Here is a 24,016-nt window from a genome sequence, read left to right on the forward strand (position 1 = left end):
TTGTATATGGTTTCAAATATAGATGTGAAAATCATATTCACACGGAATCCCATTTTCTCTTTTCTCCCAACTTTTGTCATATCATTCTTAAATTGTGAGGCTTTATAACATGTACGTCTTTCCTGTAACGCTAACTTCATATCCATGGTTTCCTTAGTCCTACACTTAATTCAGCGCTCCTGGCCGTTTCTTCTGCAGCCGTTTCCCCATTCATCTCTCCTACTGTGATTTATCTTCAGCTTTGTGCACGCTGATGAATGGTTCTGAAGTGGACCTTTGCAGCCCTGCACCAGTCCTCCTCCGCTCCATCTGCGGTCACTGCTAGGCTTCCCCGAGTCTGAAATGTCGCAACCTTGCGCCACCGCGACACCTTTTGGCGGGAGAGAAGGACGCGGGCGTAGGGGCAGTGCGGGCGCGGGGGCGGTGCAGGCGCGGTCCTCCGGCAGGCAGGGGGCGCGCAAGAGCGGGCCGTCCTCGGCGCAGGAGCAACGCGCCTCTCTCCCGGCCGCACACGCCGTGACTCCGCGCCGCCGCGCGCCCCGCGGGCTCTGCGTAGGGGTTGGCGCCGGAGAGGTCCGGCCGTCGGGGGCTGAAGCCGAGCGCCCAGCCCGCCGAGTCCGCGGCGCCTCGGCCCCTGTGCGCCGCCGCGGCCCGGGAGCGTCGGCCGGGCGGGCCGGGTAAGTGGCGCCCTGGGCGGGCCGGAAGGGTGGGTGGGCAGGTGGGGACCGGGGCGGGTGCGCCTCCCCGGGTGGCGTTGGACGCGACGCCGCAGCTTTAGGCCGCGCCGCTAGAGGCTGGTGTCCCGGGCCGTCCCCGAGCCGCCGGTGTCTTCGCATCAGGCGGCCCGGCCCCGGCCGACCCTCCGTGTCTCCCTTCGCGCCTCGCCGCTCCTTTATTTGCCTCGGGTCGCCGGGCCTTCGCATTCCTAGTCTTCCATTCTTCTTTCCCGTCTGTCTGTCCACATCTCTTCTGGACCCGAGGGCGGCTTTTCCTCCCCACCGTCGGTAGTGTTTTGGGAAAAGTTGCTGGGCCTCTCGATCCCGTAGGCCTGCCTGGGTCACCTGTGCCCGGGGTTGCAAAGGAAGGAAGGCTTTTCCTTCTTAGGCTGCAGAACGAGGAATCAGGTGTGGACTTCTCTCAGGGACGGGGGTTTTATCTGGACGGGTGGAGGAAGACGTGACTACGGCACTACCTCGGTCCTTGTCCTTTTAAAGCGGTATTTTAGCTTCGATGTCCAATCACCCAGCTTTTTTTTTTTTTTTTTTGAGCATCTCTTTTCGCCCAGACCATGTGTTAGTAACAGCGTATGCAAGATGCATAAGAATCTGTCCCCACGCTCTGTGAGTTTAGTTTCCGGGGAAACGAGAATAAAAAGCCACGCCTGGGTTGATCCGATTGACCGGAGTGGGGTCTGGAAAGCCTTCCAGAAAGGAGTGAGGCTTGAAACTGAGTCTTGGGGGTGTTTTGTTAGATGTGCAAGATGAGGGAAATGTTTCCTGCAGAGGAAGGAAATAAATGTAAAGGTACCAGAGGTGAGGCACCTTAGTGCATTCTGGAAACTGCAGGAAAGGCAGAGGTGTGAAGAGGGGTAGTCAGGTCAGATCAAGAAGGTTCTTTGAGAAGTCAGTAAAGGAGAAACATGGGAGGCACTTACTGCTAGAGGCAGGCAGATGGGTGGAAAGTAGGATATTCTGGATCAGGGCAAAATTCTGCACATTCTCATGTAGGTGAGGACTGTGTGTCCCTGCAACAGGTGGAGTTTTTAAAGGCTGCTACTCAGTTTCCACAATTTTATGGGGTAAATGCCACAGACGTTTTGACTATAGTAAGGATATTTAGGGAATATGGGGTATTATATTAGTAACTTAAACTGAGAGTGTTTTATTTTTAGAACTTTATTAAGAAGTGTGCTGTCTGCTGTACAGTTTACAGTAGAGAGTAGGTTGTGAGTTAGAAATATAACAAGGTGTCACAGAGGTGTTGGCCCTCTGAGCTATTCTGATCGTGGAGTTCTGTGATGGATAAAGAGAGCCTTTATGGAAAATAGGAATCTGGAGAATTGTGCATTCCCAAAAGTAACTTTATAAAGTGGAAAGCATGGAATTAATGAGAATGGGGTTCAGGTTGCTGCTCACCCCTGGGCCCGGGAGATCACTTGGGTGGAATGGGATGGGGGCCATGTGGGTTGAGTGTGGTTTCTTGTCCAGATCCTGTCTCTTGTTTTGGGTGGTGAATTCACTGGTGCTTGTAGCATTATAGTAATTAATTGAAGCAGGCCATAGAAGTGTGTCATTGCTGTGGTTAATGCACTTCTGTGAATTTGAAGATCAGTGAGAAGGAGAAAAGTGAAGAAAGCTCTTCTGCATTTACTGGGATGTGGAGATCTGATTTATAAGCTCCGAGTTAAAACTAGCAGATGCTGGTGAAATGACATCAGTTTCTAATATTTAAAGTGTGTTTTCGAAGGTTTTGAGACCAGAAACAAGGAACTTTTAAGGAACATGAGATTTTGCTGCACAATGAATTCCAAAGCTTGCAGAGCGAGGTGAATCAGGTGGAATTGTCAACAGCCAGCTTCAGTGTAGACTGGAGTCAGAGGAAGTGTGGTCTTGTGAAACCTCACCAGCAGCGATGACATTGTTAAGTACTGGGTTCTTAGCCAGAAGCACTCTGCTGGAGGTAGAGAGCCTCTGCGCTGCTTGATTTTGTAACCGTGAAATTGGGAAAATGTTTGCATCAGTTTACTCTTTTGGCAGGGATATGTCCAGCAGCCTGTTACCTCACACCCCCTCCCCCACTGCTGCTTGTCCCCGCCCTTTTACCTATTCTTTTTTTTCTTTTTTTAAAAAATTTTTTTTGTGGTAAAATATACATAACATAATATAATACACATAAAAATTTGCCATTTTTAAGTACATGGTACCATCGTGCAACTATTACCACCATCTACCTCTAGAACCTTTTGCCTGCTCTTTACTTTCTCGTGGAGCCTGTGGGCATTGTGTAGTTTCACTGCTGATTCATGTGGCGAAATAGAATTTACTTAATTATTAATATTTCAAAACTGTTTATTAAATGCCTTCTCTGTGCCAGAAATTGGAGCTGCAAAAGTGAATAAGCTGGTCTTTTCCCTTCAGAGTTCAGTGGGCATTTGGGTACTCTATTTCCATGGCACCAGTGTTATTTGTAAATACTTTTTTTAATGACTTTCTCAAATTTCTTATTAAGTGATATTGGGAAAATTAAAGTGGAGTTAGATTTGCAAACAAATTTTGATAATTTAGCTTTATGATTTCCCAGAATGCGTTGTTTATATTTGTTTCCCAGAATGTGTCAGTCTTATCTTGCTTTTATAAGATTAAAGAAAGATAAAACAAATGAACCTGTAGTTTGTTTACTAGGCTTTGGCTTGGTGACCAATTGAATGCAGAGGTCTCAAAAAATTAAACTAGGTTAGATGAAAGATGCATGGTCATTTCTGAAGTAGTGTCTTGAGAACCACATTACAGTTGACCCCTGAGCAACATAGGGGTCAGGGACACCCACCCTCTGCTCAGTCGATAATCCAAATACAACTGTACAGTTGGCCCTCTGTATCCACGGTTCCACATCCGTGGATTCAACCAACCACGGATTGTGTGGCACTGTAGTATTTACTATGAAAAAAAGCCGCATGTAAGTGGACTTGTGCAGTTCAAACCTGCGTCATTCATGGGCCCACTGTACTAAGCTGGACACTCAACTGTTGTTTTCCTTTGCTGTTGCTCTGAGTTTTTCAGGTTAAACTGAAACTTTAAAGATGTGTTATCTAGAGAGGAAGGATTAGTTTTGAATACGAGGTAGGCTGGGAGAAAAGCGCATGACAGCCTCTAAAGCTTTTTGGTGCAGTTGTCTTCCACAGTCATTGTGGGCAAGGAGTTTCTGAAGCCATGGCCTGGGAGGGGGTTGCAAATAGAGTGTTAACTCTGCAGTCGGCCTAACTGCCTGTTCAGCTCTGGGGTGGACATTGGTCTTAGTCCGGGGGTAGAGCAGTGACCTCCACAGACTGATGTAGGTTTTCATGGAGTTTACACTGACTGTGATTAAAATTGTAGATTCTGAAGTGGACCCCGGGGTCATGCCCTACAAAACTTTGGAGACATGGTCAAATTTCAGCCATACTTAGTTAAGAAATGGAAGTCATTAATTTTCCTCCATTTAGCCTCAGTGACTTGAACTTTTCTCAAGCTTAACATGACAAGGTGTTGCCAAGTTCACTTTGTCTGGCACTGAAGACAGGGAGCGGTTCCCGGTGGGATGTGCTCTCTAGGAAATTCTTGGCCCATGCTGCCGTCACCTGAGCCGGTGAGTCGTCACAGGAGCCTTGAGGAGGAGAAAGTATAGGCATTCCTTGATTTTTTTAGGTGACTCATTGGAGCAATCAGCCACCCATACCCTGGGCTCTGCTTTTATTCACCCTGCTTCTGTGCTGCTTTGGGGCCTTTCATTTAGAAATCAAAACAGAGCTTTCAGGTAGTCTGCGGTTCAGATATTAAGAAGGGAAGACACTGTGGAAGGCGACTGCAGTTGACCGGGGCTGACTTCTGCTCAGGACCAGAACAGCTATACTGAGGGAGGGAGGCGGCATCCACCCTCACCCCCACCCCAAGCGCAGTAGAACCTGGTCGGCCAAGGTGTTGGGGTCTTAGAATCCATGCACAGAAGGGTGGAGAAATGAGCAGACAGACTGAAGTTTTGCCCGGGGTCAGAGGTGACCCCGGGGGAAATTAAGTATTTCCCTTCCCGTCTATATCACCTTCTCTTCCTGAGACACAGACACAGGCAAAACAGGATTTGTATAACACAGTTTCAGTGGCAAAATGCTGTCTGAGCCTGGGAACTGACAGACTTTTGGAATGTGTCCATATGTTAGAAACTACCCATGTTAAGCATTTCTTTGCAGTTTAGGGATTTTAATCAAAATTTTTTTCCTCTTTCCATCTGTGAGAAAGAGATTGATTTCTTATTTTGAGAAGTGAGCCATTTTGTGGGTTTCAGAACGTTGAGGTGTTTTAAAGGTGGCAGTAAGGATTTACCAGCATGAGCTGTGGAGTTCTCCTGACTGCATTTGAGATGGGTCTTCCCACTGTAACCTGGGGCAGGTGTCTCTCTGAAAGTCCCCATTTCCCTCCTGGACTGCTCTTGGTGTGTGATAAGGCTTTTAGTAAGTGGTAACTCTTGGTTTTGTTGTTGTCATCCTATTGCGTTGCTCTATTCTGCCAGGGATAGTATATATTGATCATTCACATGTAGATTGTTGATTCTGTCTTTGTAATCAGTGTCATTAAAAATTACAGATTTCTTCTTGGTGGGATATGAGGAAACCCTGGTTATTAATAAGATCTAACCCTCCACCTTCCTGTCACATCTGTGAGGTCATTTCTGTTTTTTTCCCCTTAATTAGGGGCATATATTACGGTTTTTTCTTTATAAAAGGATAACGGCCCACCACCACCCAAAAAAAAACGGTAGTTAATTGTGCTAAATCAGCCTTGTAATAGGTGTTTTTGCAAGGCTTCTACTTTTTGCTGTTGACACAAAATAGAGTTTTTTTAAAAATTGAATATATGTAATTAATAATGCCCTGCATCTAGAACTTCCATCTTATCTCATTCTATAGAACAGAAGGATTTCATTTGTGAATTATTTGACCACATGATCTTATATGTAGGAAAATTCATTCTAGAGGTTTATTTTAAAAATAGTACATGGATGTAGCTTTATTGTGTCAGGGTGCTGACTGGTGATATCAGGCATCTTGGCTTCTGTCACTGAATGTTACTGGACCAGGTGATCTCTTCAGATACCTCTTACCTCTGAAGTTCCATGATACGGCATTATTTTAACATGGGAAGATTGGAACTCTTCACTACATTTTTGCATTCTTTAACCCCTACCCCTCTTGCCTTTCAGCATTAAACTGAGAAGATGTCCCTGTACGACGACCTGGGAGTGGAGACCAGTGACTCAAAAACGGAAGGCTGGTCCAAAAACTTCAAACTTCTGCAGTCTCAGCTCCAGGTGAAGAAGGCAGCTCTCACTCAGGCAAAGGTAAGAGAAGCTAAGCCCAGCTTGAGAGCAGAGGTGTACCGGCAGGTGCCTCCTAAGGATTAAGAGTAACCTGCTGCTCTGCCTCTTTGTTGAATATGTAGGGTTCAATTTGTAAGGGGAGAGGCTGGGGTGGGGGAGGGAGAGGAATAGGTGTTGAAGGTCATTTCGCTTCTCCTGGGAATAGAACTGTTTCAGGAAATCAGAATGAGGAAAAGCATACTCTTGGTTTCCAGCAATGATGCTGGTTGTCAAACTTCAGTATGCAGGTTGTCAATCTTGGTTGTCCAAGATTGAGAATTTGGTTAAAAGGCTATATAACACCTGATACTCTGGTAAATCCTGATTCTGGGTTGGGGCCTGGGGAGGCTGCATTTTTAGGGAGCAATCCTGCTGTTTGTTGTAGGTGGTTTGGAAGCAGCACTTTGAGAACGGAGCTCTGCGTTATTGACTGAGCTGTGATGATGTGTGTGTTACTGAAGGCTGGGGTTGGTTGTGAACGTATCAGGGTTTGTAGTCTGGGGTAATTGTTTTTGTTTCTGTTGTGTAGTGTTGGGCGTTGGCAACATCCTTGAAATCATTCACCAGGTAAAACATTAAAAAAACAAACATAATTGTCTACTGGATATTTGATATTAAAATGTTCCTATCAAATACGTTTAGGAATGAGAATGGTATTATGGTTTGCTTGTTGTTTTAGAACATGATTCCCCAGTGGAGGCTGTATCCCCTCCAGATGGGGCAAATATTGGTTCTAAGGGGTGAAAAAAATCCTGCTTTTCTTATGTATAAAGGCCAGATATACACAGAATACATAAACAGGTGTGTAGTGTATCTGTGGTATTAAAATTTCATAGGTGGAGAAGAAAATGTATTAAAAGGTTCCTTGAAGGAGGAGGCAATAATGAAAAAAGAAGTTGAGAAGAACTGTTTTAGAGATACATATTTACCAGTAAGATGAAATATTTACTGATAAGATGATATATCATTTCTGGGATTTACTTTAAAATACTCCAGTCTTTGGCAGGGGAGGCAGGGATACATGAAACAAGATTTGCCACGAGTTGGTAGTTGTTGAAGCCAGGTTAAAGAGACATGAGTTCATTAATCATTCTCCTTAATGTTTGAAAATACACACAATAAATTTTTTTTAAGTTGGAATTATTTTTTTTTCCTTCACTACATCATTAATATTAAAATGTTTACATTTGATTTCTCAGTATTATAAAAGGTTTTTAGGATTAGGATACCCACAGGTAGAGAAAACACTGTCTTAAAATTTAAATTGGTTTTGTCAGTTCTGTTGATTAGAGTTTTTGTCTTTTTCATATATCATTACCAGATTTAAATTTTGTATGCCAGTACTATTTCTTTTTAAAGAGATAGAATTCTGTCTTTTTAAAACAAACTTTCATCCCACATGAAAAGATTAACAAAACAAGTCTTTTTTTTTTTAATTAATTAATTAATTTTTGGCTGTGTTGGGTCTTCCTTGATGCACGTGGGCTTTCTCTAGTTGTGGCGAGCGGGGGCTTCTCTTTGTTGCGGTGCGCGGGCTTCTCATTGCAGTGGCTTCTCTTGTTGCGGAGCATGGGCTCTAGGCATGTGGGCTTCAGTAGTTGTGGCACATGGGCTCAGTAGTTGTGGCTCGTGGGCTCTAGAGCTCAGGCTCAGTAGTTGTGGCGCACGGGTTTAGTTGCTCCGTGGCATGTGGGATCTTCCCAGACCAGGGCTCAAACCCATGTCGCCTGCATTGGCAGGCGGATTCTTAACCACTGTGCCACCAGGGAAGCCCAAGTCTTGTTTTCTTGTTTTAATTTTTTTTAAGTTGGTCTAATTTTTTAAATCTTCGTTTCTCGTAACTTTTGCTTTGGACATAAGATGTATAAATAAGGTTTTACATTCTAATGATAATGCTATTTCATATATTCTATTCTTGAAGGCCTCAGTCTTCTCTTTTGTAAAGTGACTGACTCCTAGGAACAATTCTCATACTTAATAACATAAACTCAGTTAGACTATAAGTGGACATAATTAGTGGGCAGTCTTGGTTCAATGGAAGATAAAATAGAAAAGCGGAAGTCGAAATATAGTAGAGATATACAGGTTAGGTATACTAATCCACAAGTGTATGCCCAAGATATAAAAACATACCCATTCCTTGTGAAAGATCCACACTAGTTGAAGTGTAATGCGGAGAATCTAATGTAGAGCTTTTTTCTTATATGCAAATTTAAATAAAAGCGACCAACCTTTCTGTAAAGCTTTTACAAAAATGGAGGAAATTTGTGTTGTAAAAAAAGGGCTAAAGAAACTAGTATATGGTTATTGTAATAACTGAATTAAAAGGCTGTTAAGATTGTTTTTCTCATATCTGAAAGGTTTGTTGCAGAGTCCAAAAAAAGCTTTGTTACAAACAGTATGAATTTTAATTTGAAGCCTCAGTACACTTTTCTTATATTTTGATGATTTTAGAGCCAGAGGACAAAACAAAGTACGGTCCTTGCCCCAGTAATCGACCTGAAGCGAGGTGGCTCTTCAGACGAGCGGCAGATCGTGGACACCCCGCCGCACGTGGCGGCGGGCCTCAAGGTACACTCCCCACCCCCAGCTGGGTGGGCCTCCTGCTTTCCACAGGCTGCGCTTTACACATCACTCTGAACACACCTCCTCAGTAGGCCTTGCAGTCTAGGCAGTATCATTTTCAATTTAATGTTTACTTCAGTTTTATCAAGTTTAAAACATTCATCTGTTTAAAACACAGTAGTTAATTATAGAAAAATCAGAAACTGGAGGTAGGCAAAAAAAAAAATAAATGACTTTGGTCCTACCCTCCAGAATTTAAAAACTTTGTATTTTGGAATAGCTTTCTGTCCTTCGCCTTCTCCACCTTCTGTTCTCTGACTTGCATTTCTCACTTAATATATTGTGAGTGTCCATCTGTGTCAAAAAGTCTAGGACCATATGATCATTTTATTGACTTCACAGTATTCCCCTGTGTGGGTTTGCTGTGAAGCTCTTGGTGGGGTTTCTTGACCAGAGGAAGTGGTCCTGCTCCTGCAAGGCTGATAGTCTGTCCAGAGGGAAGGGCACCCCACAGTGGAAATTTTCTGAGGATTCTTAGTCATTCAACATTTTTTCCCACAAATTCTTTGCCTAATTTTTTCTTGCTACATCTAATGAAAAACTGGTTAATCATCTTCTGTTATTGTATATTGGCTCTAGAACCTATAATATCACTGCCAAATTTAATCAGTAAGCATTTTCCTTCTTGCTGCATAGCCAATTTTTAATTGTAAAGCATTCCCATCAGGTGAATATGTATGGTGATTTACACACCTATTTCCTAACTGTAGAACCAGTAGACCTCTAGTGAACACCTCTGCAGAGTGCTTTCTATGCATTTAAAATTATTTTCTTAGGATAGATTTCCTGAGGTGACATTAGGAGATCAGTCACTTTTATGGGCAATTTATTTAGCGCCAGCTTGTTTCCAGCAGAGTTGTATCAGTGAATAGTATCACTTGTAACATGTGAGCGTTTGGGTTTTTCCTACCCTCCCCAGCATTGGGTATTAACATTCAGGCTTTTAAAATCAAGCAAGATGCTTTATTCTTTATAGCATTTAGAGAAGGATGGCTCATTGTTGAACTTAAGCAGGGTTTATACAGTAAAAATTGTTTGCTGTCAGATATTGAAATGACAAAAACTTAACCTTCATGCTGACAGTCTGGTCTCCGAGTTAGAAACTTCGTGATGGCAGTGTTCTGTAAATCGAGGGGCTCACTGTTAGCTTCTCCTATCTTACTAATAACTGAAAGGAAATGTCGTTCATGTGCTTTTGTGGGGGTTTTTTGTTTGTTTTTGTTTTTTTTTTGCGGTACGCGGGCCTCTCACTGTTGTGGCCTCTCCCATTGCGGAGCACAGGCTCCGGACGCGCAGGCTCAGCGGCCATGGCTCACGGGCCCAGCCGCTCCGCGGCATGTGGGATCTTCCTGGACCGGGACACGAACCCGTGTCCTCTGCATCGGCAGGCAGACAGACTCTCAACCACTGCGCCACCAGGGAAGCCCGCCTTTGTGTTTCTAAAATGTCTTTTATGTGAACACAAATGAATAACTGCCCTTTGGGAGCCCTGCATTAAATAGATTTTTGTAAGATTTCCAGTGATAGGGCCTGGGAGGTGATTACAGTTACTTTTCTAATTTCTTTTATTCATCAAATCAAAGTGTTTTTTGAGTTTTAGGTGTAAAGAAACCATGAAGTGTTTGTTTTATGACGAAAAAACATCAAACTGCACAGTGTAATCCAGGAATTGTTGGATTTAGATCCATTGATGATGAGCATAAGCTCTCTTTATCATGCCAGTTTTGTGTTCATATATAAAGTGCCTTTTACAAACAACCTTCCTGCCTTTGGCAGTGCTGGGCATGCTCCTCCTGAAAAAGGTGCAGAGTGGGCGCTCAGGGACACTGACCTGTGCTCATTTGGGGGATCTGCGGAGACCAGGGAAGGCATCTTACTTTTACAGACAATAAGGAGGCATCATGCTAGGAAAACTAACAGAAGGAAGTATGGAGGTTTAGGAACGTGAGACCACGCAGTAGGTCAGGGCTTACGAGAACCATGGAGATCAAGACCACAAGCCTAGGGCAAAGCCCCCTTCTCGTTGTGTGTTTCTAGTTGACTGTGTGCTGTCTGCCTTTTGTTTTTCCGATTTCTTTGTTAAGGCTACTACCTCTTTTTCTCTCAAAGAGTAGCCCCAGTTTCTAAATGTACAGAAGAGAAATGCAAAATGTTGTCATCTGAACCTGACTTAGTGGACCTTAAAAAATGAATGATGTTGTGAAGGGAGTTACCTCCACTTGTGCAGACTCAGGCCTGAGATGCAGATGACTGGGGAGGGTGTGCATTCCAGAGGATTTCACAAAGCCCAAGAGGATGCTTTTTACTTTTCGTTTTTCTTTTTTTAATTTTAATATGTCATGTCTCCATTTAATCAGAATCTAAAGTTATTCTATTAAATGACTATAAGAATGTGTTATTCATGAGTTGTTTCGTATTTTAAGTTTTCAGATATATATATATATATATATATATATATATATATATAGAAGTATTCTGTGTTTGCTATAATCAAATTTATTGCTTAAAATTTTAGGTGGTGGCAGCTTGTTTAAGACTTCCAGGAAAGTGCTGTAGGGTGTTTATGGAATTAGTACTGAACTGAGAGGTGAAATTCTTGGTCATGTTCTGCTGCTAGGTGTGTGGCCGCGTCAAGTCCCTGAACCTCCTCGGGCATCTGCTCCCTCATCTGTAAAGCAGAGGCAGACAGGTGGTCTTCAGGGCCCCTCCTAGCCCTCGTATTTTTTGACCTTAATTCTGTGAATAAAATTCCAGGACAGAGGATGATACTTACTTTGGCATTTTTCCCTTCCTCAGGACCCGGTTCCCAGTGGGTTTTCTGCAGGAGAAGTTTTGATTCCCCTAGCTGATGAATATGATCCCATGTTTCCTAACGATTATGAGAAAGTAGTGAAGCGCCAAAGAGAAGAGCGACAGAGACAGCGGGAGCTGGAAAGACAGAAGGAAATAGAAGAGAGAGAAAAGTAAGGCCTCGCGCGGATGTGGAGGTGCTCTACGTTTGAAATGGTCGTTCAGATGTTGGTGAATGAACTTTAGTGCTGTCTGTAAGGCTGAGTGAGTTTCCTGGTTGGTCTGAGCAGTTGTCAGGAGGAGTCAGGTTGTTGTTAACAATGTGTGGTCGTTACATCCCAGCACGAAAACAAACTCCAGAGCAAATTTCATATACAGTTGCAGAAAACTTACAGTATACGTTTTGGGTGAGTTCTTGGAGAAATGACTTACAAAGTGATGTTGAATAATAGGGTTTTTCCTTATGCTGTGACTCTGCTAGCGTCATAACTGCTTAAAGTATTTAAAATGTTATTCTTAACTTTTGCTGTTTTTGAGCCAGATGGAGTTTTAAAAACTCATATACATCTTTTATGTTTTTTGAAAGTATGGGCAACAAGGATTTATTTGCATTTCTTCTTTTAAAAATACTATTAATTGTTAAATAGTTATATAAAATATTAATATTATTATTATTTATTGAATCACTTCATGAAGTGAAAGCATGTTCTAGAGAATCAAAATTATTTAATTAACTATTGCCTATTGTTGATATGCTTTAAAATTGAAAGAGGTAAATATCAAGGAAACTTTTTTCTTGCTATTTATATTCATGTACCTCTTAAGTTTTTTCGGTTTATCTTCTGGATTTTTCTCACTTCCCATACTTTTGCTACTTTAGTCTTTAACCAGTTTGCATGCCCCACCACTCCCCCCCCCCGCCCAAAAAAAGTCAAGGTGACGTCCTTGAGTTCACACCTCTGAATTGGTTCATCTGTGGTGAACATTTGTTTCCTCTTATCACAGGAGGCGTAAAGACAGACATGAAGCTAGTGGGTTTTCCAGGCGACCAGATCCAGATTCTGATGAAGATGAAGATTATGAGCGAGAGAGGAGGAAGAGAAGTAAGGCATGAACACAGATACTATGTTTCAAACATGGTGCAGTTCCACCGTTTCATATTCAATTTCATAAATGGTTCATCTGACACTGATTTGGGTAATTTTCTCTCCAGAATCTCAGCAACCCACATGTTCATGACAGTGTAAATTTACATTGTTTTCACATACAGTCTTTCAAACATTTACTTGTTGGACACTTGGAGCATACCTTAAAATACATGCCCACTCTCGTCTTTACCCTCAGCACAGTCGGACCAACCTGTTCTCTGTATCCAGCTACATTTCCATTAAGAACAGCACTGAATGGAGAGTCAAGGCACTCATTTTCAGAACCTTTGCCACTAACACGCATGACTGAGCTTCCCTAGACGCTGGTTTCTTTCAGGGTCGTACGGGGAGCAGGGAGACAAGCATTTGAACTAGGTGCTTCGTAAGACCTCTTCCGTCTCTAAGAGGTCTCTAAGAGCAGCATTGTAGTTGTGTTAGAGCCAAATTCTTAGTGATCACTAGATAGCTAAGCAGTGTTCATTCTTGAGAGAATGGAATGCTACTTATCTAGCTTCATCATGTTTGATTGCTGGGATTTCCTGGATTTAGTTCACCACTTTGGTTGACAGATTGAGATTTAAATGAGAAATTGAAATCTTCCTGTCTCCTAGATACCAGGCACTGTTCTAAGCACTCTGATGGATTACCTCCTTTACACCACACAACTTTGTACCACACAACTCAGATAACTGTGATAATCCTTGTTATAGTGGACTGGTGGGAATAGCGTTGTGTATGAAATGGGTCCATTGTGCATCTAACCAAGATCTTTCTTTACCTGAAAACCTCATTGCGATGTGGTCACCTTTACCATGAGACCTAAGAAGAATGTTATCATGAAGCTGGAGTGTATTTCCACGTACATGAACTCTGTGTTATGACCAGCAGTTTGGCAAGCTTGGTCTTCCCAGAGTACAGCCAAGGCTTTTCAGGGCTTAGGTTAAACTTTAAAATACTAAATGAGTTGGAAAGGAGTGGGTCTGTACTAATTTAGAATTCTTACTCTTTCAATGCAGATATGAGTTACACAGATTTATAGAATACTTACTGCACAACAACAAAGAACCAAGCTCACAGATACAGAAAACAGATTGGTGGTTACCAGAGGCAGGGGTTGTGGGGAGCTGGGAGAAATGGGTGAAGAGGGTCAAAAGGTACAAACTTCCAGTTACAAAATGAATCATGAGATTGTAATGTACAGCATGGTCACTATATTAATAATACAAATAATTGCAGTTTTGGATTTTTTTACATAATGTTTATTGTTTAGGCCATTACATTTTGGGGATAAAATAATTGCATATTTGAAAGTTGGCTAAGAGAGTAGATCCTAAAAGTTCTCAACACAAGAAAAAATTTTTGTAACTATGTGGTGACAGATGTTAACTAGACTTTTTGTTGTGATCATCTCACAATATATACAAATACCAAATCATTATGTTGTACACCTGAAACCAATATATTACATGTCAATTATACCTCAGCTGAAAAAAGGCTTACTGCGTGCTGAGCACTATCAGACACTGCATTGTTTTTCTGCGGAGGAATAGAGTTAACATTTGAGTGTGCTCTGTGTGTCAGGCATTATGTTAACATTTCAGATTCATTATCTTCCTAATCAGCAAATGCCTGATTTATTAACTTGTTTTAGAATCCAGTACATAGGTTGAATATTTCTTGGTTTCATCTTTCCAACTTACAAATCAGCTACCCTTTTTTGTGAGGTGTGCCTTCTATACTGAGGACATTTTTTTTTTTTTTTGGAACATTAGCAGGAACGATATAATCTAATATTAGGGAAGTAATGGTGTTAATATCCGTTATGTGTACTGCTGTTAACATATTGATGGTCATATTTTAACATGATTAGTAGCAAATTTTCAGTAAACAACCTGAATTTTGTATACTAAACTCATTGGAGCTGATCTTTTCAGAATCAGTTAATAATCACTTAGGTCTTAGTGGCAAGGTGAAAAATGATAATAGGTATGTCAGAAGACATGGAAGTTTTATTAAGACTCATATTTCTCTGTAAGTATTTTTTCTAGTCTAGGCCTGTTAATCATTATGCATATACACTGGCTTTGGGGGATTTCTTTTGTGAAACGTTGTGTGCTGGTGCAGCATGGTTTTGTAATTGGTCTCTTTACATTGTATCGATTTTTTTGGAGTGTTTCATTGATGATGAGGTTATAATACATATGTTAGCACTTCTCCCTAGTGAAAAATTCCTTATGTTCTCTGCTCATGCTTTCCCTCTGGTTGTCTGAAAGAAAATGGAGTCTACTTTGGTTTGTTCGTGTCCACCATTCTCTGTCCAGGAAACATGAGCAGGAATGGTGACAACACGAAACAGATTGTAACCAGAAGTACTGGCACTTCCAAACAGGTGTTCAGTCCCAGTGGTCTGCATCCTGGAAAGAAGGGTGCTGTCTTGTGGGGGATGCTCTGGCCTCACAGGGAGCTGGGTTTCATTCTGTCCCTGCCTGTTCACTCTCCCGCGATCATTTTCTCATCTGGAAAATGGAAGCAGTGATAACCTACTTCTGTATTTTTGATCCTGGATTCAGATACTGAAGTCTTCAGATGTTAGTGGGAGGGATGGAGTAGCATCCCTTCCTGCTTCTTTCTTTGGAGGGTGGTGTGATGTGACAGGTGGCCTGTGTCACATTCCTGAGGATCCGGCATCTGAAATGCTTTCCCTCCTTTAATTGGTGGAATTTCTGTTTTCTGCAGGTATGGGCGGAGCTGCCATCGCACCACCCACTTCTCTTGTAGAGAAAGACAAAGAGTGTACGTACCTGTTTCTTCCCCTCTCTGTTCAGATACACATCTTTAACCTAGTTGTGGGAAGTCTTAGCTGGAATCAGCCAGGTGTCCTGAGTGCAGGGAAATGGCTGGAAACCCGTCCTTGCTCTAACCCTCAGCCAAGTGCTCCCTTCCACCCTTAAGTTTAATACCAGGCTCTGAGGCGTGGGTTTTTCTCTCGTGAGAGGCTTTTTTTGTTTGTTTTTAAAAATAATTCATTTTGTCTTCAGCATTTCGTTATTTGGAGTTAGGTAAAAAACAAACAGTACAGTAGCTGAGTTTTTGTGCTCAGTGGTCTAGGGGCTGTTAAATTTGTGACCCTCCACAAGGTGGCAGCACGTTCCTGGGTTAGGTCAGTGCACAGGTTGTGTGCGTTTACTCAGATTGCCCAGTCTTCTCCCAGTGATCTGTTCTAGAATTTGGGGTTGGAGTTGGACTTTGAGGAGTCATGAAGCTCATCTTCCTGCCCTCTGGGTTGGACCATACCTAAACTACCCCAAGAACATATAGTCATCCCTCGTGCTTTTTAATACCTGTTGCACCAGGAATGGTACCTTTTTATAAAGAAGGTAATTAAAAAATTGTTAAATACCTTTTGTGTGAAAATACCTGACGAACCATAAACCCCAGTTGAAACCAGTCTCTGGGTGTGGGGCCCAGGCATCTGGATCAACAAGCTTCCTTGTTGATTCTAATGTGTAGCTAGGGTTACAGATCACTGAACTGGCATATGGTCCCTAACCTCAAAGACCTTTATTGTCTGCCAGGGTAATAAGATCGTAAGATGAGCATCTTAAGACAGGTACACAGGATGCTATGGGAGTCAAAAGAGGGGTTGATCATATCTCCTGGAACATACGGAAGGTCCAAGTGCAGTTCAGAATTGTTTTGTCACATTTTGGTAAACCTATTTTATTTTCATCCAACAGTACCCCGAGACTTTCCTTATGAAGAGGATTCAAGACCTCGCTCACAGTCTTCCAAAGCTGCTATCCCTCCCCCAGTGTACGAGGAACAAGACAGACCCAGATCCCCGACTGGCCCCGGCAACTCCTTCCTCGCCAACATGGGGTAATGGTCTGGGTGCTCTCACCTCGGCAGGTGCAGGGAGGGCGGGGCTGAATGGGAGGCACTGTCAGCCCTTCCAGGAGGTGCAGCATGTTTTGGGATGGGGCCTTTTTTGGGTTTATGGGGAGATGCTCAGTGCGCTCAGTCACGCAGCCTCCTTCTTGAGGATCAGGGTTCAAGTCACATGGAGGGTATCCCAGCATGACACTGTTATGTTTTGTACAAAACATAAAGCTTTCTAATGGAAATTTTGAAAGATTTAAATGCTGAACATTATATTCTCTAGTTAAGAATAGTTTGTGATCATTATATTTTGTTTTCATAACATTTGCAAATAGGTCATATGAATTAGAGCTGACTTACGCTATGTCCAAAAGATGAATGACATCTTTTTTTTTGATAAAATGACCTTTGCTTTAAGGTCATGGTTCTATACCTTTGGTCTAAAAACTCTCAGTCGTTCTAACTATAATTAGAAATTTGTTGGTGTATGAAAATCAGTTTTAAGGTTGACTTTCAGGTGGGGCTTGTGGATTTTAAGTCTCACTGGATTTGGCATGCGTTTTGGTTAAAAGAGTGTTTTATGTTGTTTACTCTGTTCCTCTCGTGCTCTCAGGGGTTGTCGGGTGAAGCAGCGTTGCACTAAGGCCTTTTTTGTTCTGTGTCCTCTAGGACTGCCTCTGGTGGCAGTGCTGTGATTGTAGTAGTGACACTGGTCTGCCCTCGCCTGTGTGCACGTGCTTTGATCCTTAGCGTCCTCGGAGCTGGGCTAGTCAGAGTTGGAGGAGGTGGGTCCTCCACCATAGGGTTTGCACACTGCAGGAGGATTTGGAGTTTCTCATCTTGTGTCCGTCTCCTAGACCTGTGCTGCTCTCTGTGGTAGCTACTAGCCACACGTGGCTGTTAAATTAATTGAAAGTGAATAGAATTTAACATGTATTTCTTTAGTCACACTAGTCTCAAGTGCTCACCAGGCTAACAGCTACTGTACTGGGCAGTGCAGATGGAGAACATTTCCCTCACTGCAGAAAGCCTGCCCTAGAGTGTATGCTAGAGGGGGACAGACGTGAAGCCATTGGGGTGGTTTTGTTTGTTTTTTTCTTCTAATGAAAAAATTGACCTTTTGCTGGTAAGAATTGACTTTTTGCTGAATCCCCTTTAAACAGGAATTAAATCTTTATGCCTAAGGAAGATACAGTGTAGTACAGTTCATCAGTTTTCAGTCTTTTTAGCCCTAGAACAGCTTGTTCAAATGAAATACTTAAGGAAATTACATACATGAAATACTGTAGGTACAGTTCTGGTTGAAGCAGCGTTTTGTGATTTAAGCCCTAAGTAGCACTGGTCAGTAGGGGCACCCTTGAGACCCATGAGGCTCCTCACGGTGCAGTTTGAAAATTGTCATGGGATTAGAGGATGAGCAGTGGACTAAGAATCCGGAGTGGTGGATTACACTTTCAATCCTACCTTTAACTCCTACGGAAGTAATTCTCACGTGGTGTCTTGCTTTGCTCTCAGTTAGCCTTAAGCCCGTCAGCCCATCTGGGCCTCAGTTTCTTCATTTCTAGCTCTGAAATAGATGGTCCCTAAGTGTCCTTTCACGTATGAAGTCAGTCATTGGAAACTCTGCTGTACTATTTAGAAAAATGCAATCATCTTCATTATGTGAAACCATACTTATTTTTTGACAGGCTCACTTTAAAATAAACTGGTTATGAGCCCTGTAGCAGAGCAGATACTGGAGCACACAGGAAGTCTAGTGTTTTCTAACAGGCCCTGGGGAAATCTCACTAGGGGAACTAGTGTTCCCCTCATCTCAGGGGTAATCTCAGGATGCCCAGGCTTTCAGCGTTCACTTTTTATCTTTCTCCTGAACATTTCACAGCTTCCATCTCATGGCCTGTTGGTAATTATATGTGACCTCATCGAAACCCTTGTGCAATTTACACTTTCTCTTTCCAGAAGGAGATTACTGTGATGTAAAATCCAATTATGCTGTAGCTGATAACGTTGAGTGCAAGTACCTTTCCCTTTTTCCTCCCCACAGTGGCACAGTAGCACATAAAATCATGCAGAAGTACGGCTTCCGGGAAGGCCAGGGTCTCGGGAAGCACGAGCAGGGCTTGAGCACAGCGCTGTCAGTGGAGAAGACCAGCAAGCGGGGAGGCAAGATCATCGTGGGCGACGCCACTGAGAAAGGTGGGTCCCTGGGGGTGAGCAGGGTGGAGGCAGGCCATCCTGATTATGATGCATTCCAGCTCTGCGTTGTGGAAACTGAATCCTGAGGCCTGTTTTTACAAATAGTTCAGAACACGCAGACAGATAGGAACGCCCATGGAAGAAAAAGAAGACAAGAGACTTTGGCAGAAATGAATAGGACTCCAGAAAATCATGTCATGCCTGCTTCTACTAGCAGAGAGCCTTGTTACAATTGATAAAACCATGGTTATGTTTTTATAGCAAGACAGAGCCATACACAGTGTATCGGTGATTCTGTCTGCTACATCTCCATCCTGTAAGGTTCTCTGCTCTTTTCTTTTTTCTGCCCTTTCATCCTAATTTTCTTTCTGACTGATCGCTCTGTGAGACTAATGTTATTTTGCAGTCTACTGGTAGGTGATGCCTACTTGGTGTTTTATTTTCATTTGATTGTTACAGCCTGTTCTGTAGTGAGGGCGTATTGGAATGAGTCAAACATGACTTAGCATTTTAAGTGGAACTGAGTGGTTTTGAGCTTAGCTGAACACCTTTTCCTAAAGAAGGGAGAGAACTTTCCTGGGAGCCCTGTTGACGCACAGCTTTAGGAAGCAGCAGTAAGCCTCACAGGCTAGAACCGAAAACCAACAGTCGCCCGGCTTTGTGGGAGTGTCTGAAATTGGTCAGCTAGGGGCTGGCTAGTTAACTGCTTGTTACACTGGGCTGGGGACCTTCGGCCACTGCCTGAGCCAAGCCTCACCTCTGAGGGTTGTGATCACTGTGCCCTGTGAGCCCTTTAGGAAGCGAGCTGAGCAAAAATGCAGGTAATTGGGGATATTAAAAAGTTCTAGAAATTATGGTAAAAATTATACCAAAGCAAAGTGATGCTTTCAGCCAGATAAGGCTGCATTGTTGCTGAGAGACTGTGTGGATGCTTATAGATGGCTCTAGGACATAGATAGTGGGGATTGCTATTGAAATTAAATTATTCATTGTAACTTGGACTCAGTGCTGTAACATGTCTATGTCTGATGTTCTCTTACAGATGCAGCCAAGAAGTCGGATTCAAATCCATTAACTGAAATACTTAAGTGTCCTACTAAAGTGGTCCTACTAAGGGTAAGACGCAGAAGGAGGAAACCTGTTTGCTCTCTTTGAATTGTGTCACTCCACCTTGACCTGTCCCTGCATGCTTGCAGCCCCCCCCCCCACCGATGACAGAACAGTTAAAGAAAACTGAAAATGACACTTTTGGATTGACTCCATATAAGACTGATTTTTAGATTCCTTTTTCGCTAATGCTTCTTTGCTAAACACAGTATTTAAGACTACAGTGAGTAATTACTTTAAAATATTTGAAATTGTTAGAAGTTCAACTTGGTTTATATATTTTGATGCTTGCACAGTTGCTCTTATAACTCTTTATGAAGCTTAATGTATACTTTTACTTTTTATATATTTTTTAATACCAACTTTGGGGTATTTCAGGGATGAAGATTTTCTTTGTGTCATTTGGGATTAGAAACGTTTGCCATCATGGAAAAAAGTTATTTATACATCTCTTTTACGTATTTGTAAATTATATTTCACAGTGGAATTTATGTATTTATTTTTGTTCATAGAACATGGTTGGTGCAGGAGAGGTAGATGAAGACTTGGAAGTTGAAACCAAGGAAGAGTGTGAAAAATATGGCAAAGTTGGAAAATGTGTGATATTTGAAGTAAGAGGGGTTTCTTTTGATGTTTATAAACCCAAGTTATAATTGATAGACTACAAAACATTTTCTATAGAGACAGAGTGTGCTATAAGTAACATATTGTCATATTATAGAAGGTGACAGATGTTGGTTAGTTAACACTGCTTTTACTCAGTTATTACAATTTCAAACAAACACAAGAAGGACTTCAAATTTTATTTGGTGAAGAAACATTTCATTTTGTGACTGAGGTTTAGACTTGATGACAGTGTGCTCAGTAGTTTAGTGACTTGGACATGCCTCTGGTCTCATTCATTTGGCAGGTGTTTTGTTAGTGCCTCCCACATACCCAGTACTGCATTGAGAGCCTTGTGGGTGGGGAAACACATTCTGTGCTCTTGGTGATAACGTTCAGTTGAAGAAACCACAAAACAAACACGTGAAATTAGAGAACATTCAGTTGCTAGACTCTGTAATGTTGACTTATAAGTACAGGAGGTGAGAGAAGGATTAGATCCACACAAAATAGTTAGAGGAGGCTTTGTGAACAGTATCAGATGTGAGCGAAGCTTTGGAATGAGTGGGTAGGAGAGAACGGGTGTTCAGACTAGGGTCACGGCTTCTGGGAGACCGAGGAGGGCTGCAAAATGGAGTGGCTGGGCGTAGTGGGGGTTAGCAGGAGCCGCGCTTATACAGTGGCAGTGGGGCTATGGAAGCGGGGCCTGGAAAGCTCCACCAAGGAGCTTGGCCTCGTATGAAAGACGGTTATAACGCATACGGGTCTTCTTGCCTTCATTTCTGCTCACTTCAGCTTCTCCTCCATATCATGTTGCTGTCTGTTGACTGCATAATTATTTGTTTATGTGTCAGATGGCATAGGACCTCCAAAGGTCCTGCCTGGCTGTGTGTTCCAGCACTTGACACAAGACCTGTCATCAACGGACCTTCAGCAGATTTTGATGATGAATGAATTATACTTATTTCCTTGGTATTTGACCATTGCTTATCTGTATATGATGATAATTGGAATACTTACTCTGTTAAAAATCATTTATGGGAGAAAACTCACATTCAGTGATATCTCCGATGATGTCTTTACCTACTATACTTTCATTTCTTTTCCAGATTCCTGGTGCCCCTGATGATGAAGCAGTACGAATATTTTTAGAATTTGAGAGGGTTGAATCAGCAATTAAAGGTAAGTTGTACAGCTAACTATAAAGAATTAAAAAGTTGAATTTGTGATCTTAATCTTTGTAATTAAAACATGTTCTTGTAATGTCTGATGGAATACCTGCCTTAACTGACTGTCTTTTTGTTTGCCTTTTAGCTGTTGTTGATCTGAATGGGAGGTATTTTGGTGGACGGGTGGTCAAAGCATGTTTCTACAATTTGGATAAATTCAGGGTCTTGGATTTGGCAGAACAAGTGTGATTGTAAGAACTAGAGCCTGAGTCATCTCCAAGGATCCTTCAACAAGCCACAGACTGAGCAGAGGAGAGCAAGGCGACAGGCAGCCTGCATGGCTGTGGGTACAGAGACTCTGGAAGGACTTCTAAGATATATGTTGACTGATCCCTTTTTTATTTTGTGGTTTTTTAATATAGTATAAAAATCCTTCAAAAAAAAACAAACAAAAAAACGATCTGTGTGCCTCTCTGGTTGTTTCTCTTTTTTATTACCACTTCTGAGGTGATTACATTTTTTGCTAGGATTTCATGATAATTCTCAAGTGCTTCAGTGATATGGCATTTCTTGCACTAAAAAAATCTAGAAAGTTTTGGGATATGGGGTTGTGTTACCCTTTGCTTTTCTTTCTTTTTTTTTTTTTTTGATTCATTTTAATAAAACCTGCAAGTTACTAAACTGTAGCTTCATAAATTCTATAATAAAGTATCATCTTGGCAGTCTGCCAAAGGTGAAAATTTCTGCTTTCTCTAACAGAGAAATTCTTCTTATTGACTCCAGTCGTAGAAAAAACTCTTTATGACCTAAACTAAGGTTGAAGAATTGTGAGCCTACCATGACCTGTTTGGATGAATCATTTTCGGTTAAGCTAAGTCAGACTATAGAGTATGTGATGGATTTAGGGGTATTTGGGTATAGAAATCATGAATATAGCCTTTGTTTTCAGATATTCAAGCCTAGTCTTTAGCGTAGATCAGAAGTGACCGGTTAATTCAAAACCTCGCAGGTACATTGTAAATGTGTGCCCGATTATGTTTTGGAAATGGTGGTTCCCTGGGGTCACATTTCTACTGGCAAAATTTGCAGTAGTGTTAGTTCTCATACATAATTTTAAAATGTATAAAATTCAGCCACATCAGTTACTTAAACTGTACTGGCGATTAATATAATTATGGAATTGTGAAAAATTGTATCATTGAAGTGCAGTGGTGTATGTGGCTCAAACATTTAGCAGGGCCCAAAACAAAACAGATAAAAATGTTTGGCACTACGGTTCATTGGCCAGAGCAGGAAGTGTTTCCAGAATATACTTGTGCCTGTGTTCTGTTCCTTGCTTGCCCAAATGTTGCATGTGACTTACCTGAAGCGGCAGCTGCGGGACGTGCACCTGTGTTGTCTCTTTAGGTCTTTATGACATGAGAGCGTCTTGTGACCCTGCGGGGGAGGAAAGTACTCAGCATTTCTTTGCATCCATGGACTTGGTTTGGAGACATAAGGAATATTCTGACCCTTTTTAAAAAAGGATTTTCTCATGTTTTTATTTAACATAAATAAAAGAATAACATTTTCTCTTTTGTGGTATTATTTTACTGAGTAAAAGTGAATTAAGACTCTGCTTTTGAAATAAAAGTGCACATACCCTGAAATAAATTTGGGTTAAAGAATATAAGGTAGAAGAATTACATAATTGGACAGAATTTTGTAGGATGTGAGAATCAACAGCCAGCCTGAAACTAGAACAGGTCTACCTGTGGACTTAGCTCCGGAATACCAGTGATGGCGCCTGGCTTGGGCTTCCTGGTACCTAAATGTGCTCACGCTAAGTATTTATTATGATGGCTTAGTTTAATTTGTATAAACCCTAATGTTTTAAAGTTTAAGTTCCAACCCCTTTGATACCTGCATTATTATTGTTATGCTTTATAATAACATCATGGTTTATTTGCATTTAGGTGGATTTTCCCAACATTCTCATGATCAACCACAGAAATGCAAGTGACTGCACTACTTTGATTTTTATTAGCATGGGTACAACTTAGTGAATATCTTTCTCCCCAGTCTCTCTAATTATTAAATTATCCATGATTGCAGTAATCACTTAGTACATTACTTGCAGTGAATTTCCAACATTAGAATAATTTAAAATCTGCAATGTAGTGCTTGAGAAATTTGAAATTAATTTTCAGTATTAACTAAAATTCAAAGTAACTTCAATGGAAAATTTTCAGTGTAAATTGAAAATTAATGAAGCTACAATATAACTAGAAAGGTTCTGTGTAATAGACATTTGTCATTCTGGGCCCGCCTGTGATCTGAAAGCCCTTCCTGTGTTTGGGGGTCCCCCGCATTCTACCACCTCCCTGAGGTAGAGACTGAACTTGCTTTCCC

At 41.9% G+C, this 24,016-nt stretch overlaps 1 protein-coding gene across 1 annotated transcript; it reads left to right on the plus strand.

Annotated features, from left to right (window-relative positions):
• Nucleotides 1-531: 531 nt before the first annotated feature.
• RBM17 (RNA binding motif protein 17) lies at nucleotides 532-23,196 on the plus strand. The gene is made up of 12 exons (XM_060159703.1): nucleotides 532-677; nucleotides 5,953-6,090; nucleotides 8,563-8,679; nucleotides 11,530-11,696; nucleotides 12,529-12,626; nucleotides 15,408-15,464; nucleotides 16,409-16,550; nucleotides 18,595-18,746; nucleotides 19,789-19,862; nucleotides 20,366-20,464; nucleotides 21,566-21,638; nucleotides 21,771-23,196. Exons 2-12 carry the CDS (start codon nucleotides 5,968-5,970, stop codon nucleotides 21,872-21,874), a joined length of 1,206 nt encoding a protein of 401 aa, XP_060015686.1. The 5' UTR covers nucleotides 532-677; nucleotides 5,953-5,967; the 3' UTR covers nucleotides 21,875-23,196.
• Nucleotides 23,197-24,016: the final 820 nt, after the last annotated feature.

Source organism: Lagenorhynchus albirostris, chromosome 1, assembly GCF_949774975.1.
Source record: "Lagenorhynchus albirostris chromosome 1, mLagAlb1.1, whole genome shotgun sequence".
NCBI lineage: Eukaryota > Metazoa > Chordata > Mammalia > Artiodactyla > Delphinidae > Lagenorhynchus > Lagenorhynchus albirostris.